At 38.0% G+C, this 16,494-nt stretch overlaps 1 protein-coding gene across 1 annotated transcript; it reads left to right on the top strand.

Moving 5' to 3' along the window:
• The first annotated feature begins 301 nt into the window (after positions 1 to 301).
• FAM98A (family with sequence similarity 98 member A) lies at positions 302 to 16,300 on the top strand. Its single transcript, XM_038561253.1, has 8 exons — positions 302 to 457; positions 3,440 to 3,588; positions 5,597 to 5,731; positions 8,949 to 9,133; positions 10,223 to 10,303; positions 10,862 to 10,978; positions 14,243 to 14,410; positions 14,499 to 16,300. The coding sequence occupies exons 1-8, from the start codon at positions 405 to 407 to the stop codon at positions 15,162 to 15,164; spliced, it is 1,554 nt and encodes a 517-aa protein (XP_038417181.1). The 5' UTR covers positions 302 to 404; the 3' UTR covers positions 15,165 to 16,300.
• The last annotated feature ends 194 nt before the right edge of the window (positions 16,301 to 16,494 follow it).

Here is a 16,494-nt window from a genome sequence, read left to right as displayed (position 1 = left end):
CTCCACCCGCCCCAAGCTCCTCCCGCGCCCGCCCCGCCCCGCCCCGCCCCGCCCCGCCCCGCCCCGCCCCGCGACTCGCACATGCGTACACCCAATTAAGAGAGGTTAGGGTCCCCACGCCCAGCTGCCACGCAGCCGGTCCTCCTGCCCTTCTTCGGGCGGCCGGCTTCACTAGTCACTAGTACGCATGTGTGAGGCCGCGCCGCCCCGCAGCCCTCTAGCCGGCCGGGGCGGGGCGGCAGGCGGGACCGAGGTCCCTGCGCACGCTCGGGACATGCGCAGTGCGGCGGCTGAGGCGCCAGCTGTCGATTTGGAAGTTCCGGGGAGGCGGCGCATGCGCGAGTGTACGCGTTGCCGGCGAAGAGGGGAGCCTGACGACTCGGAAATTTGAATACCACAGTAGCATGGAGTGTGACCTCATGGAGACTGACATCTTGGAGTCGTTGGAAGATCTAGGGTAAGACTGCCAGGGTGCGGGTCCCCTGAGCCGCACACCGCCGGCCCCCCGGGAACACCTCCTCCGCCCCGGTCGGGGACACCTGCCTCTGCACGCCGCGCCCGGTGGCTCGGGGACCCCAGTGCCACGTCCACTGTCAGCCCGGTCGGGTCGGGGCCCTCCTAGCGCGACGACCCGAGGCCTGCCCTCTGCTCCCTGCAGCCCGGTTACCCGCAGCGTTTGTCAGTCATGCGTGTCATTGTCTGGGCTCTGGGTTCTCGCCACCCCCCCCCCCCCCCCCGAGCTTGTCTTCTTGCTCCCCATCCACTTGCCCTACCCCCCGCACTCTAGAGGTTGCCAAGAGTGGACTCTCTCTCTCTCTCTCTCTTTTTTTTTTTTTTTTCCTACTTGTCCTCCAAACTTCCTGCTCCTCTCTTGAGCCCCTATTTCTACCCCACCCCATTTCTCTGGAAAAACAAACCAACCAACCAACCAGCCTCTCCTTTGCCCAGTCATCTCTGCATGCACTCCCGCTTCCCCAAGCCACATGCCTGCATCCCTACCGCTAGCCAAGCTCGCTTGTGCACCTAACCTGTCACTACTTGGTGGGAACCACTCCCTGGCTGTTGCCCCCGACAGTGACACGCTCCTCCTTGAGCCACCATCAGTCATCTTCAACCACCAAGTGCTTGTATGTGTGCCGTGCATTTCGTCTCTTTTGACAATTACCCAACCGTGATTTAGTACCCAGAAGCTGGGAATGGGGCTTCTGACCTCACTGGGCCACTGAGGTTAGTGGACTCTATTAAAACTTGAGAATTTAGAACCTGTTGGGCCAAGTGCGGTTCCAGAAACAAATTGTGGGATTAAATATTTTGTCTACAGGTGGATGGTGTCCAAAAAAAAACCACCTAGATTCAGCTAGCTGTATTTATAAAGTAACAGGTCCTTTAACAAAACCTTTCCCGAAGGTTTTTCCGTGACATGGAAACCTTTGGGCAGCTTTTCTTCAGGAAGGGACACCGTGAGGTTCTCAGAGTCTGTCCATTTAAGTAACTTGGCTGCCCTGACGATGGGAATTTTGGGGAAAAGAAGTGGTGGTGGTGATCCTCTCTTTTGTCAAATTGAACGACCCTTGTTCTTGTCATTGGAACTTGCTTTGGATTTTCATGAATATTCCAGACTTTAGGGGACTCGCTTCTTCGATAAGGAGATAGGTGAAAGGTCACATTCAGTAAAATGGTCTCTTTGGTGGACATCTCGGACTAAATTGCTCGCTCACATATAAATCCATTTTTCAGTCAGTTTTTTTTTTTTTTTTTTCTTTTTGAGGAACACTTGAGCTATGGCAGTGTTAGGCTGATTATTTATGGGCGCAAAGTGAGGTGGAAGAGAAGTTCACACTGTGAGAATATGCTGTGAGGAGAACTAAGTAAGGCCCCCTTGGTTGGAAAGGACATCAAGTCCTAAAAGCTTCCTAAAAGAAATGACACGTAGGGTTAGCATGGAAGGAGTAAGTAGAATGAGAGGAGGGGGCCTTACTTACATGTGGTCACTCTGGTTGGGTAGACTTGCCTAACAACTCGTGATGGATGCTGTTTCTTCCCATTATTGTTCTTCTACCCTTTTAACTATATTTTTCTGGAGTACTAAAAAGTAATTGTTGCTATAATAATGGTTAATCAAGTAAATATTGGGGATGGATTGTAACGTAAACTATCAGATTTTCTGAAAACTTTGCTATACATTTTAAGCATAACTACTTAGTTTGGTGGCATTCAGTCATTAAAATTCAAGCTTAATTAATTGACATGTACTTTTAAAGGATTCACTGAGAAATACGAGAATTTAAATGATTTATCTTTTATCTTCAGTGTCGCAGACAGTAGGAATTCAATAACCACTTGTAGAATAAACTAACAAATTCTAAATGTGTAACACAAGGAGAGATTTCTAGGCATCGTCTCTTGATTGCAGTGTCTAAAAACATGTGCTTTTGAAACTAGGTGCCAGACTATATATAATCTGACTTTTTGTATAAGACTTTTTTACATTCCATTCAGTGTATAAACATAGGTGCATTTTGAGAGAATTAAATGTCATTTCTTTTACATCTCTATACTTCCAAACATCAAATTATCTTAAGTTTATTTAATGTTTCATCTTTAATAACTTCCTATGAATATCTCACTCAAAAGATAAAATAATCTTCTGGAGAATATGTATTTTAATATTACCTTGAAAATGACAGAATCTTTAGTTCTAGCTAAATTCTAGGTTGGGGCTCAGTATTAATATTGTCTTTTATGAATGTTTGAACATTTAATAATATTTTAAAATTATGCTTCAATCACTTTCAAAGGATTAGGATTCGGATGCAACAGTTCACCGAGACATCAACTTGCCAGCAATTATTAATCATTTAAATTATTCCAGACATTTCTCTGGGACTAGTATGTCTTAATAGTCTTAACTGTCATTAAATATAGAAAAAGGAAATAAATGATTAATAGGAGGGTTTTTGCTTTTAAAGTAAGTCATTAAAAAAACTAACCTAATTTATTTCTGGAAAAATTTCTGGAAAAGGTAACTTAACTTTTATGTCTGAAATCGTAAACTATAGTATAATCAACTATCATTTGTCAATGTGGTTTTAATATTCATTTCACTTAAAGTAAGAAAATCTACAGTAAGAGCTCTCAACAAATGTATAGGAGTTGACATAATTTAGTAGTATATATGATTTTCTTAAATATTTATATATATTCTGAAGGGTTGAAATGCAGTTACGTTGTAGCTTATTTTTCTAATAGATTTTATTAGATTAAATTTAAAATTTAGATTTAATTTTCTATAAATTTTATTTACATTTGCAAGTTTGCAAATTGGTCATCATAACTTATGAAATTGTTTCATCATAGAAATAATACATAGATATAGTGTTTATATAAAACATTAGGTGTGATTTTATATTCTTCTGAAGTATAATTTTTTACTTACCAGTTACAAGGGTCCATTGTTGGAAGATGGTGCTCTGTCTCAGGCAGTCTCTGCTGGAGCCAGTTCCCCCGAGTTTACCAAACTCTGTGCTTGGCTGGTGTCTGAATTAAGAGTGTTCTGTAAACTAGAGGAAAATGTGCAAGCAACTAACAGTAAGTAAACATTCAGTTTTAGGTGCAAAATATAAAAATAAAATTGGGGTATTGTCAGTTTAACATTATCAGTACTAAACTTGAAGTTTTAAGTTCTTTGTAAATGTAAAAAAAAGTTTATAAAGAAACCCAAATACTCACAGGATATAGTTGTGCAACTACTAAAACACTGTGGATGTTGAAAAGACCTTAATATTAAGATTCAGAAATGGGAGACAAGTATAGCATATGTGAACTTTCCAGTCTTTGTGAAACATGACTTGAGTTTTTAAATCAGTGGCTAGAACTGGCAACTAGGATATTCTTAGATTTCAGAAGTACATATAGTATATACATGCATTATAGTTTTGTTATACATGGGGAGAAAGAGAACACTCTTAAGAAGTTAGGAATGTTATCAGTACATCCATCACAACCAGATTTATGGTGTTGAGATCGGTTTTATATTTGCCAATTTTGTTATTGTATAAGCACTAGTTTGTTGACTCTGCAAAAGAGACAAAAGCTTGGAACCCAACACTCCACCATCTGGTTCCCTCCTACCATAGGTAAAACCTACAATAGGAGACAAAGAAAAATGCTCTCTTATTAACTTTCCCTCATGGAGAACTAAACACGTAATCCCGTTTTTCTCCCTCCACACGGAATCCTGTTTTAAAGAACTCACTTTCTTGCGTGTTCAGTATATATAATGTACACATTAGTTGCAACCAGTTCCAATTACTAAGGACACTGTAGTGTAACAGTAAGGGTAGCAGCAGCTTACATTAATTGAATGATAAAAGTACTTTCCATGTGTTAACTCACTTAAAACTTGAGGCAGGGAAGCACAGCTAGGTTAAATGTGTGAGTTGAGGTCACACAACCAGTACCTGATATACAGCCAGAATTCAATCCCAAGCAGTCAGGTTTGGGACCCAGTGCTCTAAATGCTGCCTCTTGACCTAACATTTCAGAGATTGTAGGAACTTGTGAAAACACCTGTAGTAAATGAAATCCTGGAACGCCTTTGTTCACATGAAAACATAGGAGCCAACATACAAAACAAGTAGCAGTGTACCTGTTTAGTTGACGTTAAGAAAGATTACTTTTTGCACAACTCTTTCTTCCTCTTCCCCAGCTGTTTCTAAATTTCTGTGGAATTTGAGTTCACAAAACAGTTTACAAAACATTGATAATACAGCCTTCCCATTTTACAGTTGAGAAGATGGACCCAGGTCAAATGACTCTTTCAGAGTTTGTTAATTTTTGCCTGTATGTGATAGACAAACATCAGAATAGTAAGGAAGAAATAGCATTATTTCTCCTTGGTTCACCTGATGAACTCTGTATTTAACATATTTGGGAATACAGAACTGTAAGTCATGTTTGCTAACTTAAATTTAACCTCACTGGGAATATTAGGCACAAATGAAACAAGAGGAGATTAGTACAGTCATTAAATACTTGGCTTTGTGGTTCACAGGGGGAGAAAGTCAGGGAGTGCATCAGTACTTGGGGAAGGTTTTATCAAGGAGCAAGACCACTGGGCTTTGGAGACGTGGGATTTGATAGATGAAGGGAAAGTATAGAGTATATCAATCACGGAGGATAACTTAAATGAAGGCACAGAAGTAGAAATAACACTGTTCTTGGGACAAGGAAGAGATTGGCCTAGTACAAATAAAATATCTGTGGAGGTAAAATTTAACTACCACACACATGTCATAGGTACTACTGCATAGCAATATGTAGGGAAGGCGAAGCAGAGGGGCTATAAAGAAATCTTTCAAGGCAGATGATTAAATTAGATGGAGTAGAAATTAGGAGACCATTAAAGATTCTCAAATAAGGGAATAATGTAATGAAAACTTCTTAAAATTGACAGTGGTATGAGAAAGGGTGAATTAGAAGTCAAAGTAACTTGTACTAGGAAGATCCTATTAAAACTTTCAATTTATATATAACTTTTATGCTAATAGGAAAAATAATCATTTTTATTCAATAAGGTTATTTTAATTCTTAAAAGGCCCGAGTGAAGCCGAAGAATTCCAGCTTGAGGTGAGTGGGCTACTAGGGGAGATGAACTGTCCATATCTGTCACTGACATCTGGGGATGTGACCAAGCGCCTTCTCGTTCAGAAGAACTGCCTCCTTTTGCTCAGTAAGTTCATGGCTACTAGAATGTAGCTATTATTTTTTATTCATATTTTTATTTATATTTGACTAATAAACTGGCTGCTATAGTACTGTGTCATTACCGATTTAATTCAGAATGCTACTTAAAGGAAACTATTACATTTCCAACTTAGAGCTAATGGTAGGCCTATGCACTGGTAACAGCGTTGTTTTATAATTACTACTCTTTTATCATTTAACTTTGCTGGTATTATTGTGCTTCACCTAATATGACCAAAGGTAATGCTGAATGTTCAAGTGTGTGATCATTAAACCTTAGTGTTCTACACTGGAAGCACATTTTAAAATAGACTAGGAAGATAGTGTGGGAATAATGATGTTTTTTTAAAAATTAGGATGTTTTATAATGTGGATTTTTTTTGTAGTTGGGTAATTGTTCAGGGATTTTGGTTTGTAAATATATCAAATTACAGTGTAAAATGTTCAAAATAGTATTTGAATTGTTCCTGTGCTTACTAATCATTCTGGGAAATAGATTGTTACCAAAACCCTTTCCTTCCATGTTTTTTGTATACTAACTACTATTTCTTTCTTCACCCTGAAAAACAGTAAGTAGACTCACAAATTTTATTGCCTTAAATGAACTCTCCAGTAAATAACAGGCAGTAGTCTTAACTCACAATTTTTGTAGCAGTCTGAGAAACACATTTAGATTAAGCTTTGGTTAACTGAATATTACAGTTCTTACTAGGACAAACACAGTTCGGAGGGTTTTTAAAATACTGTCTTTACAACTATACTGGTTTCTGAAAAATGAGACAGCTCCAATTTTGAAGGTTCAGTATTTAAAGAATGTATTCATTGCCATTATACCCAAGCACTGAGCTTTCCAGGATCACTTACATAATTTCCCCTTTGTTGAATGATTATGGGAAGGGAAGGTAGGCACATAAGGTCAGATACTGCTTTAAATAGTGATTTATTGCTGCATGTTGTTCTTATGCATGCATTTAGTATCCCTCAAATTGTGTGAATTTCATACACTCTTCATTCCTCTTTATCTTTGCTTCTGCTGTTTCCCCTTTAAAATATTCCCCTCAGGATCGCTGGGTGGCTCAGCGGTTTAGCACCTGCCTTTGGCCCAGGGCACGATCCTGGAGTCCCGGGATCGAGTCTCACGTCAGGCTCCCAGCATGGAGTCTGCTTCTCCCTCCTCCTGTGTCTCTGCCTCTCTCTCTATGTCTAAAATAGATAGATAGATAGATAGATAGATAGATAGATAGATAGATAGATAGATATAGTCACATAAAATATTCCCCTCAGTTTATATTTTCTGTCATGCTACTATTTATGTGCTCATTCTCTATTCGCTCTGTATAAATATTTCTCATGTTTCCAAGTATCAGTTGTCGTCTCTTGATGCTATAATTTTACTTCTTTCTCCAGCACCTTTTACCTTATTGATTTGAATCTTCTAATATGTTGTATTCTGAGGGGGAAAATAATCAATCTCATTAGAATTGTTAGTAAAATAGAGTAGTCTTTGAATGAGTGGCTAAAAAACTCTCCTGTGTCCGGTTAAGAAGTTTTGCCTGTCTGGTTGTCAGATTATTTCCCTTAAGTAAGAAAAAAAGTCGGATATCGGAGTTCCTAATAGATGAAGAATTATTCATCTTTAATGCATATATTCCTTATTCCTAACTAGATTGTCAGTAGAGATCATTTGTTTTGTTTGTTTTATATGATATCTCCAGTGCCCTTCTTAGTACTTTGAACACATCAGTAACAGATAATGTGTTTTAATGGTAATTATATTGGTAAACTAATTTTGTGGGTGCCTGAGATTATGATGTTCCAAATTTAGAGAACCAATTTATAAAATCATGAGTTTCTAGAACAGGGGTTGGCAAACCTTCTCTTTAAAGGGTAAAACTATAAATATTTTCAGCTTCGCAAGGTGTAATATCCTTGTCACAACTGTTTAACCTCTGTTGTAGTAGCATGTACCAGCCATAGAGATTCTGTAAATGAGCATGGGAGTGTTCCAGCAAAACCTTGTTTAGAAAAACAGTGGTGATTTTCATGACAGTGGAACTTTACTTTTTTGATCTTTTAACTCCTACGGTTTGTAGTATAGAACACATTAAGATGTTATCAAAGTCCTGTAGAATGACCTTTCCAGAAACTTAACTGTATTTATTGTTCCAGCATTACACCTTGGGGGTAGGAAATGAGATATTCAAGCTGGTCATTCTTTCGAACTTTTAATAGGACTTAGGGGCCCAGAAAATGTTTTTTTTCCAAAACTATCTTTCTAATGTTGTCAGAAGGCATTTGACTGTCATATAACCTGAAATCCTGAGGTCCCAATGGTTATTAATCATCTTTCCTAAAACTTTAAATGTCCTTGGGAAAGTTAAAGGAATAAGATTGAATATTTATACCTTCATTACAGCCCTCATTATACCTGGCTGAAATCAACACAGGAGGGGATAATATTGATACAAAAGAACTCTGCCAAGAAAAGATTAGAAAGTTTTGTTGATGTAGTTTTTCAAGGGAGTTGGGGAGTGGTGAGAGAAAAAGGAAGGTAGGGGGAAGGGAATACTGAGAAGAACATAGATGGAAGAGGGTTTTCTCTAAACAGCCAGAGAGGGTGGTATTAGGCTACTGGAAGCCAAGAGAGGAGCTTTGGGGAGTTTTGTGTCTTCCCCCTTTTGTAAGTTAAGTTTTGACCACTTGAAAATGTTTCCTGCCAGTTCTGAACAACTACCTAAGTATTGGAAGGTAGGAGAGCAAGAGAGTTATATCACTGGTGCACGTCAGTGGTGAGAAGTAAAAAAATAATAACAACCAGTTCCAGTTGTTGCTGAAGATTGGCCACTTGCTACCTTTTGTAAATTTGTTAACAGATGCCAACCCCTGTTCTAGAGTTCCTGAATAGTGGGATATTCGAAACCATATTTTTAGATGTGATCTACCTTGATACTTTGGTTTCAAAGAAGAATCACTTTTATTTTTAAATTGCCCTTTAAACATACACTGATTAAATAACCTGAATTACAGAACCAGTTTATATGTTATGTCATTTGCAGGTAAAAATGGTTTTCTTTTCTTGTTTTTATCCATTCTTGCAGCTTTAAAAGTTACATATTCATTAGGTCTATAGAGTTGTGACTCCAGACTTATGACTATTAACTGTAGCTGTATCTCATTTTGAAATCTTATTTTGTTTACTTCAGCATACCTCATCTCAGAACTAGAAGCTGCCAGAATGCTCTGTGTGAATGCTCCTCCAAAAAAAGCTCAAGAAGGAGGCGGTAGTGAGGTCTTTCAAGAGTTGAAAGGCATATGTATTGCTCTAGGAATGTCCAAACCTCCAGCCAATATAACTATGTTCCAATTCTTCAGCGGGATTGAAAAAAAAGTAAGACCTTTAGTACCAGATTGTAGTGTATTAAAGGCATAGTTCTACATTTGTTTGAAATGAATCAAGTTAATTTCTCTTAATGGGAACCTAATGTGCATATTATTAATTGTTACTAAATGAGTTTTGGGTTTGAATCCTATCTGCCTTAAAGAGAAATTAGTATTTTACTTTTTTTTTTTTAACTTGTTAGCATGTTTCTTTTTCAAAAAGGAAACTTTACACTTTGATTTATAAGCTGAAATAAGCTAGGTATAATGTAAAAAGAATGTAGACTTAAGTCCTTTTTAAAATTTTATCCTTGAACTTTTAGGCAATTAAATTTTAAGGTCTTTAATCATTAAATGTTGCCACCCTCCTTTCCACTGACTGGACAAAAAAGGTTGTAAACGTTTTTGGTTTTTAATCCAGTCACTATGAATCTTACATGTTTCAATTGGCAAACTAGTTTTGTTGACTGCTAACATACTCTAGTATGTGAAAATAATTCAGAATTATTTTTATGCCACGTGTGGCAAACTAGGTTTGTTGACTGCTAACATAATCTGGTATGTGAAAATAATTCAGAATTATTTTTATGCCACACATTAGCTGTTAAGAGGTTTTTAAAATATAATTGACTAGGAATAAGCAATTTTAATAAATTAATGAATATAAGAGAATGTTGTTTGTTGTAGCAGCGTTATTCTCTATATGCATATCTGCTGGACTCTTAAGAATTGGTACATTTGCATTGTGGGGTAGGTGGATGCCACGATGCACAATTTTGGCTGAACTCTACAGGGGAGCAGCACTGTATCCATAGTCCATATTTTTCTGTTCATTCATCCATTCAGCAAATACACATTGAGTGCCTGCTGTTACCAGGCACTGTTCTAGGTACAGTGAAGGAATCATGCTTCCATAGGCACGTGAGGAGTGGGACAAGTGAATGTCTATATCGTGTGGGTCCTGTACATTTTCAAACATCCTCCACCTTTGCCTCTGTCAGGAATCTTCTTTTGATGGCAAGATATGATGGGAATTGGGAAGATGAGGATATGTTGTACTTTTAGATTTGTTGTTCATTCATTTATGTGTTTGTGTCAGTTAAAGGAGACATTAGCAAAAGTTCCACCTAACCATGTGGGAAAGCCGTTATTGAAGAAGCCAATGGGACCAGCTCACTGGGTGAGTAGCAGTCGTCTTAGGTAATCTTAGTAAAGAACCATCTCCCTATCTAGTGATAGTGATACTTAGAGCTTGTCCTTTTTAAGTTACATTTTCCAATAGGTAGTTTCCTAGGTGGACATTGTTAGAGTCATTTTTGTGAATCTGAAGATTTAGTCAGAATAATTGTATTTGTCTAAGATTAGAAATACTTATCTCATAATTTATAAATATATCACATAGCTGGTAAAAAGAAATTGAAGTTCAGTATGTTTCTAATTGCCAAATGGGTTGCCTTCAAGCCAAAAAAGTCATTGGACTAAACTTTACACAGAGAATTAATAGGAAGGCCAAGTGAGAATTCTCTACTTAATCTTTATTATGTTTTGAGACGTTATTTAGCCTATCATTTCATCAACTTAAAAAGTTATTATGACTTTTTATATTATATTAAGTAATTTGGTACTAAGTGTTGAGGAATTAGTTACGAATGAAACAGACACAGCCTCTGCCCTTCTGGAACAGGGGGGTGGTCAAGCACATTTAAATTCTAACTAATCTTTTAAATTTCCTTTTTAGGAAAAAATAGAAGCAATTAACCAAGCCATAGCCAATGAATATGAAGTTCGGAGAAAGCTGCTAATAAAACGTTTGGATGTCACTGTCCAGTCTTTTGGCTGGTCTGACAGAGCTAAGGTACATATTAAATATTTTAAAAGAGCAGAATATTTATAGTCATGATCCTTAAACATTCCTAGCACAGTTTAGATACAGTGGAAACTACAAGAGAAATGCCTAGGAGACACACATCAGAATTTTTCTTTAGTGAGTTGCTAAGTACCAGTTTTTTTCTTTCAGCAATAATGAAAACACTTTCTTTTCAGCTTTTTAATATCTTTTAACAAAACCATGTTTTAGGGCAACCCCGGGTGGTTCAGTGGTTTAGCACCTGCCTTCAGCCCAGGGCCTGATCCTGGAGACCCGGGAGCAAGTCCCACGTTGAGCTCCCTGTGTGGAGCCTGCTTCTCCCTCTGCTTGTGTCTCTGCTTCTCTCTTTCTCTCTCTCTGTGCCTCTCATGAATAAATAAATAAAATCTTAAATAAACAAACAAACAAACAAACAAACATGTTTAGACCTTACTGGCAGTACTCGTTTGTAAGAGAAACAGAGAAAGTATTTGAAAATCACTAAAATACTAAATATCACTAAAATAATACATTTTTAAATTACTCACTGTACTTTAAGCTAACAATTTTATTTGCTACTTAAAATGAAAAATACTGGAGTTAGCAAGACCAAATATTACTAAGTATTTATAGAGAATCGGAAAACCTGGTAGGACTTCAGTTTTATTCAGATTAAATAAGATAATTCAAGTAAAGATCTTGGTCATTAAACAGATGTTTATTAAATATCTACTGTATGATTGGTGATGGGGAAGTAATTGGCACACATGACTAATTTGACCTCCTCAGGACCCTAAAATGGAATTCATCCTTGAACTATGGAGAGCATGGTCCAGATGTGTATTACATGTTCCCTTAATTTTAGTTAATTGACTCCAAAAAGTTTTTTTTGTAGTTCTCCAGTTATCTTGCTAATAATGTTATTTTCACCTAAACTCTTTAAACTTTAGCACAGCCCTGTTTGGCTGCTAAATTGTTGGGGAAGGTATTTATTGAATTACACTATTTCAGCATTGGAAAGGGATGTTAGATACCAGTTTTTTGTTTTTTAAGATTTTATTTATTTGAGAGAGAGTGAGCAGGAGTGGCAGGGAGAGGGAGAAGCAGATTCCTTGCTGAGCATGGAGCCCAACATGGGGCTCTGATCCCATGACGTGAGCCAAAGGCAGACACTTAACCGACTTAGCCAGTTGTCCCTAGAGATCAGTCTTAACTCCCCTCATTTTGCAACTGGAAAAAAAAAAAAACCAACCCAGAGACCCTGTAAGTGGGAGGCTTTGTCTGGGATCTCACAGCTAATCAGGAGCAACACAGGGAGCAAATCACTCTCTCCTCTGGCTATCCTGTAGGAAATGCCAGTCCTTCTTTAAGTTAATCTCTGATAGAAACAACCATTATCTTTTTTTTTTTTTTTTTTTAAGACTTATTTATTCATGAGAGACACTGAGAGAGAGAAGCAGAGACACAAACAGAGGGAGAAGCAGGCTCCATGCTGGGAGCCTGATGCAGGACTCCATCCGGGACTCCAGGATCATGCCCTGGGCAGAAGGCAGGTGCTAAACCACTGAGCCACCCAGGGATCCCCTCAAAAAACATTATCTTTGATAGAAATAGTCATTTCACTCTCAGCATGGTTGATATACTTCAACAGGAACCTGCACCTCTTAGCTAGAAAACTACTGACCTACTGACGGTGTCCCGCACCGACTGAGGCATTAACACACAGTGGTTCTGGTTTTGGCCCTGCCTTTACTGGATTGTATCGCTGGCCTCCTGACCCACTATGTGTGAACTTCCATTTCTCTCCCCATTTCTGACATCTTTAAAATGCTGTGTTTAATCGAGGTGATATTTAAGATCCTTTTGAACGTAATATACAATGATTTTATGAACTATATAAATATATTAGAGAAGATAAGAACTATACAAATTATACAAATTATTTGTTTCATCTAGTGGAATTTATATATTGATAATCTCATTTTGAAACTTGGTTTTAAATCACTTTCTAGAAATACCTTTGTATGCACAAAATGAACTTGTTTCATATAATGAAATTTATATACTTACATCAGTTTGAAATTGCATTTTAAATCAGTTTCATTTAAAACACTAAGCTCTCTTCTCAAAGGTGTTTGTTTCCATTCAACAAACATTGAGCACTTACTGTGGGTACAATGAGTAACTATGAGAAAGAAATACATGACGTGTTCAGGAAACTTTCCTCCAGACACTGTGAAATAACAATCTCTTTATCCTTTTAATTATTAAAATTTTTCCAAATAAGTTATGGATCGTCGCATTGTCTTAAACACAATAGCTATTTTCATTTTTAGTATTATGTTCCTTTGTCTGTTTGTACAACCATAATAAGCATACCTTTTTACATCCTTTTTTACATAATTTAATCAATATTTTTGAGTACCTGCATATAACTGACAGACTTACCAAATATTTTTTGTCTTTGTGCTTATTTTACTGTGTATTGTAGCTGTTGTTTCCAAGATTTGATAGGAGATTATTATTTCTCATAGTTCAGGTTAATTTACATTTATTGATTCCTATCTGGAAAACATTTCTTAAATTTGTTCAAACTTTATTTTCTCATGTGTGAAATTTCTTTGTTCTTTGCTCATTTATCTTTAATGGTCTTGTGTTTCGCACACATTTAAGTGGCGTGCCCAGGTGTCCCAGATTCCCATTGGTTTGTCTCTCGGGAGCTTGACAGTCTTAATCATTAACTCTTACTAAATGGTTAAAGTAGACCTTTTTTTCTTATTACTTACAATAGAGGAAAGTATTACATGGGAGGGACCACTTTGGAATATATGTACCCTGTTAACCTAATTAGTACAAATTAACCATAGCTAACACTTTTTATCTCACTGTAAGCAAAGATGGGAAAATTCAAAGGCAAAATTATTGAAATAGGTTTACATCCTTATATTTAAATTGATAAAATGAGTATGTTTGATCTGAGACCGATGGCAGGGGGAACATTTTTTACCTTTTGGCCCCACAGTCCTAAAGGGAAGCCCCTCTACCCTGTGTGTCCCCCTCCTACCCATCTCCCAGCATCATTCCTTGCTGTATCAGCAAGCCTGACAACTCTGTCTTAAGGTGGAACCAGGTAGAAGCAATGGTGAGTATAACCTTTTTTCTTCCTGTCTTAAGCCTAGTAACTATTATCAGCAGTCTTTAACTTACTTAATATCAGTGTTTCTATGTCGTTTTGAAAACTGACTTTTGTCTCTGGACACTTTGTTTCAACAGAGTCAGACAGAAAAATTAGCAAAGGTTTACCAGCCAAAACGCTCAGTCTTATCTCCTAAAAGTACTATTTCTGTTGCCCACCTTTTGGCTGCCAGACAAGACTTGTCGAAGATTTTAAGGACAAGCAGTGGCTCTATAAGAGAAAAGACTGCCTGTGCCATCAATAAGGTGATTAAAATATCTTTAATTTTCTTTCACATACACTTATTTCTATTTATAAAATACAGTAGTTTAAAATATCTTTCTTATCCCACAGGTGTTGATGGGCAGGGTGCCTGACAGAGGAGGTAGACCCAATGAAATTGAACCTCCACCTCCAGAGATGCCACCGTGGCAGAAAAGGCAGGATGGCCCCCAGCAGCAAGCAGGAGGCCGAGGAGGAGGGAGAGGTGGTTATGAACATTCCTCATACGGAGGACGAGGAGGTCATGAACAAGGAGGAGGGAGAGGTGGACGTGGTGGCTACGACCATGGTAGCCGAGGGGGAGGAAGAGGAAATAAACATCAAGGAGGCTGGACGGATGGAGGGAGTGGAGGAGGAGGTGGCTACCAAGATGGTGGTTATCGAGATTCGGGTTTCCAGCCAGGTGGCTATCATGGTGGTGGCCACAGCGGTAGCTATCAAGGTGGTGGTTATGGTGGTTTCCAAACATCTACTTATACAGGAAGTGGATACCAGGGTGGTGGATACCAGCAGGACAATAGATACCAAGATGGTGGGCACCATAATGATCGAGGCGGTGGTCGTGGAGGGAGAGGTGGTCGAGGAGGCCGAGGTGGACGTGGAGGCCAGGGAGGAGGTTGGGGAGGAAGGGGGAGCCAGAATTATCACCAAGGGGGACAATTTGAACAGCACTTCCAGCATGGAGGTTATCAGTATAATCATTCTGGATTTGGACAGGGAAGACATTATACTAGTTGAGGCTACAGAACCTTACATTTTGCTAGAGCTCAAGTAATAGAAACTTAGTTTCAGAATCCTGAGTCCAGCATCAGTTTTGAATTAATGTGAGACCACAGGTGGCAGGCAGATTCCTGCTTGGCATAAGTATTCCTAGGTCTTCATTCAATTCTGTTGGGGTTGTTGTTGTTTTCTTTTTTTTTTTTAAAGGACTTACATAACTCAGTTTGTTTGAGAAACATCTCTCCTTTATATGAAGAATTTTCTAAAAGGTAATTAAAATTGCCTTTAATTGACCAGTAGACTAATTCCACAGTCAGAACATGCATACTTTTTGGGGAAGAAATTACTTGAATAAGTAGTTTTCAATAAGCAGTTTTGAAAATGAGGATTCTCCTAGATTTTTTTAGATTTACAACTAGGAAACTTTCCTCATATTAACAATCCATTTATATGTGTTTTCCTTAAAAGTATTCTAATGCCTATTTTCCAAGCACAGTTCTGCCCTGATTGGCTTTTTATTCAGAGAGATTATGCCACATTTGCTTCATTATAGAACTTTTAGGTCTGTTCCTATTAAATGAGCTCTTCTGCAGATAGCACATTCAGTAGCCTTATCCTTTCGGTGGAATACTGTACCATATGCTCAACTCTGAAAACCTTGAACACGGCCAAAATCCGTAAAGATTATAAAAGCAAACTAAGTTCTGAACCTATAGTACATGTAGGCATTTATATAGTATAGCAATTCAAACTGACCTGCATCCATTCAAAACAAGTTCCTCCTTAAACCTTATTTTTACTTGAAATCTGTTAGAAGAAACAGCAAACTGAAATTTGTTTTATGCACGAGTTAATACCACTGGCTCAGCAAATACAAGTTAGTTTGCTTTGGGCAGGAGACTTTTTTTGTAATGGAAGAAATGCACTACCAAGTAAGAGGACAGATTTTTGCTTAGTGCAGGAGGCCCTTTATTATTGCTGCAGAAAACAAAAGCCTGGCAGAGTTGATGTTTGACATTCTCCTTGACTGAAATCTACATGAAGCTTCTTGCTGGGTTTTTGTATAAGTAAACATTGTCAAGCTGTGAAAGAAAATGGCTGGAGGTGTGCTTTGTGTGAAAGGTGAGCAATAAAGTATCTGTATGTTCTCTCTCTGGTTTGAGTTTTATTTTAGCTACTTACAAAAACTGAATTAATGTGGATACTCATTTCAAGCTTATGAGCTAAGGCGTTTTGTTCCCCCCCAAAATTCTTGAGTGTTCCCTTAAAACGTAATTTGTAATGAAAGCTAACCCTTACCCTAAAACCTTAAGTAAATTGAAAAATACTTATTTTCAAATTTACCTTT

Source organism: Canis lupus, chromosome 17 (assembly GCF_011100685.1).
Source record: "Canis lupus familiaris isolate Mischka breed German Shepherd chromosome 17, alternate assembly UU_Cfam_GSD_1.0, whole genome shotgun sequence".
NCBI classification, from domain to species: Eukaryota; Metazoa; Chordata; class Mammalia; order Carnivora; family Canidae; genus Canis; species Canis lupus.
Note: the sequence above shows the minus strand (reverse complement) of the source record. Positions and strands in the feature narration are given on the sequence as shown.